The 2,098-nt window shown below is 44.0% G+C and overlaps 1 protein-coding gene across 1 annotated transcript; it reads left to right on the top strand.

Moving 5' to 3' along the window:
* The first annotated feature begins 478 nt into the window (after window positions 1-478).
* Window positions 479-2,087, top strand: LOC111872081 (inositol-tetrakisphosphate 1-kinase-like). Its single transcript, XM_033754519.1, has 2 exons — window positions 479-600; window positions 787-2,087. The coding sequence occupies exon 2, from the start codon at window positions 862-864 to the stop codon at window positions 2,038-2,040; it is 1,179 nt and encodes a 392-aa protein (XP_033610410.1). The 5' UTR covers window positions 479-600; window positions 787-861; the 3' UTR covers window positions 2,041-2,087.
* Window positions 2,088-2,098: the final 11 nt, after the last annotated feature.

The raw sequence follows: 2,098 nt of genomic DNA, 5'->3' as shown, positions 1-2,098 counted from the left end.
GGTGTTCAGGGCAACGGTACGCACTTACACTCCTTTCTCTTCTGTCCATATGTATTGCATGTTTCGCTCATCACCTCGTTGGCGGCCCCAAGGTTTATACGCATGTCAACTGAAAGTTGAAACATTCTTGACGTGTACAGGTCTGCACTTAACGAAATGCGTGTTCTAGTACGTGCGCCCTGTCTCCTCAGGTTTCTGGCTCTATAAAGTGAGGCGGGGGCACAAGGTCGCAGTCAATGCATTCCTCTTTTCTCTTGCCACAACACGGACTGTCTATCTATCTATCCATCCATCCATCCATCCATCCATCCATCCATCCATCCATCCATCCATCCATCCATCCATCCAATCCATCCATCCAATCCATCCGTCCGTCCGTCCGTCCGTCCGTCCCTCCGTCCATCCGTCCGTCCGTCCTTCCTTCCGTCCGTCCATCCTTCCGTCCGTCCATCCGTCCGTCCGTCCATCCGTCCATCCGTCCATCCGTCCATCCGTCCATCTATTATAACCACGAAAAGTCTAATGTAGAATACTCTCCGTTCCATTTTGATCATACGAATGAAGTGCAGAATATAAATATCGCAAAACTAGTTCATTCACGTGAGTATGTACACGAAAGTAAAAGGCCTCTCACTTTGTCAGGTTTCCTTGAAGATGGGAAATATAGTCACATTCTACGAATTTTGAAGTGTGAAGTTTGAAATCAGATGTTCAGTACAACGTAAATAGAACCCAGGAGCACAGCGTGGCAGCCAGCATTGGTGAAGTTTTTCTGTTATCTTGTAGGCTAAGCCTAGTTAGTGGCCTACGGATAAGTACAGCAGTCAGACAAGTAAGAAGTACCACAAGAAGAATTCAAAAATGACAGAAAGCAAGCCATCCAAAGTGATTGGTTATTGGATGTCTGAAAAGAAGAGCCAAAAACTTAACTGGACAGAATTTGGAAGTGTATGCAGGAAATATGGATTTGATTTAGTTAAGCTGGACTTGAATCAACCACTGGAAGGGCAGGGACCATTCACAGTGATTTTGCACAAGCTCACAGACATCATAGCCTTGACAAATCAAGGAGACCCCAAGGCCCGTGTTATGATCTCCCATGTTGAGTCATACATTAATGATCATCCAGAAGTGGCTATTATTGATCCACTAGATAATGTCCGCAAATTGTTGGATCGCTACAGATATTACAGTATTATACACAACAGTGACCTTGAGAAAGCAGATGTCTTTATGCCTTCATTTGTGGAATTAACATCAAGTGATTGCAAAGAAAACCTTAAAACTTTAAGGTTAGCTGGTGTGGACTTTCCATTTGTGTGCAAGCCTTCAGTTGCTCATGGATCCAGCAATGCCCACAAGATGACAGTAATATTTAATGAGAAAGGGGTGAAGGATTGCCGTCCACCCTGTGTCGCACAGAGTTTCATCATCTTATACAAAATATATCTGGTTGGAGAGGAATATTTTGTTGTAGATAGGCCATCACTGAAGAACTTCTATCCAAGTGACCGTGAGACAATCTTCTTTGATAGTCATGATGTTTCCAAAGCAGATTCTACATCCAGTCTAAGTATTCTGGATCCGAGTGACAAGATGATATTGCCTTCTCGCCCTGATCCTGCAAAACTACAACGAATTGTCTGCACATTAAGGAAGGAGCTTGGGATGTCATTATTGGGAATTGATGTGATTATTGAAAATGGCAGCGGGCGATATGGCATCATAGATATCAATGCATATCCAGGTTATGATGGCCACCCAAACTTCTTTGACAGCCTTATGAAGTGCATATTGGAGACAGTCAATCATCATCCATGCACAGTCTACAAACCAGACCTGTCAAGTACCCAGTTCTGTCTTCCTCTCACAAAGCACACCGCAGAAAGTAAGAACAGTCATATAATGTCACCAGGAAGTGGTGATCAGGATGACTCAGGTTTTGACACTGGTGATTCAAGTGATGAGAAAAAGAAGCGGAACTTGTCAGTGGGATCCACTACTGTGAGTAGGAGATCGATTACCACCACTTCGGAGTGACACAGTACGCATGAGACTTTGGAGGTTTGTTAATGTGGCTGCCTATCCTTTTGGCCCT

The sequence above is a fragment of the Cryptotermes secundus genome, unplaced genomic scaffold (genome assembly GCF_002891405.2).
Source record: "Cryptotermes secundus unplaced genomic scaffold, Csec_1.0 scaffold329, whole genome shotgun sequence".
NCBI lineage: Eukaryota > Metazoa > Arthropoda > Insecta > Blattodea > Kalotermitidae > Cryptotermes > Cryptotermes secundus.
This window is presented reverse-complemented; position numbering and strand designations above follow the sequence as displayed.

Bases quoted from the DNA above. Each gene is read 5' to 3' on its own strand.
- LOC111872081 (XM_033754519.1), top strand. From the start codon at position 862: ATGACAGAAAGCAAGCCATCCAAAGTGATTGGTTATTGGATGTCTGAA.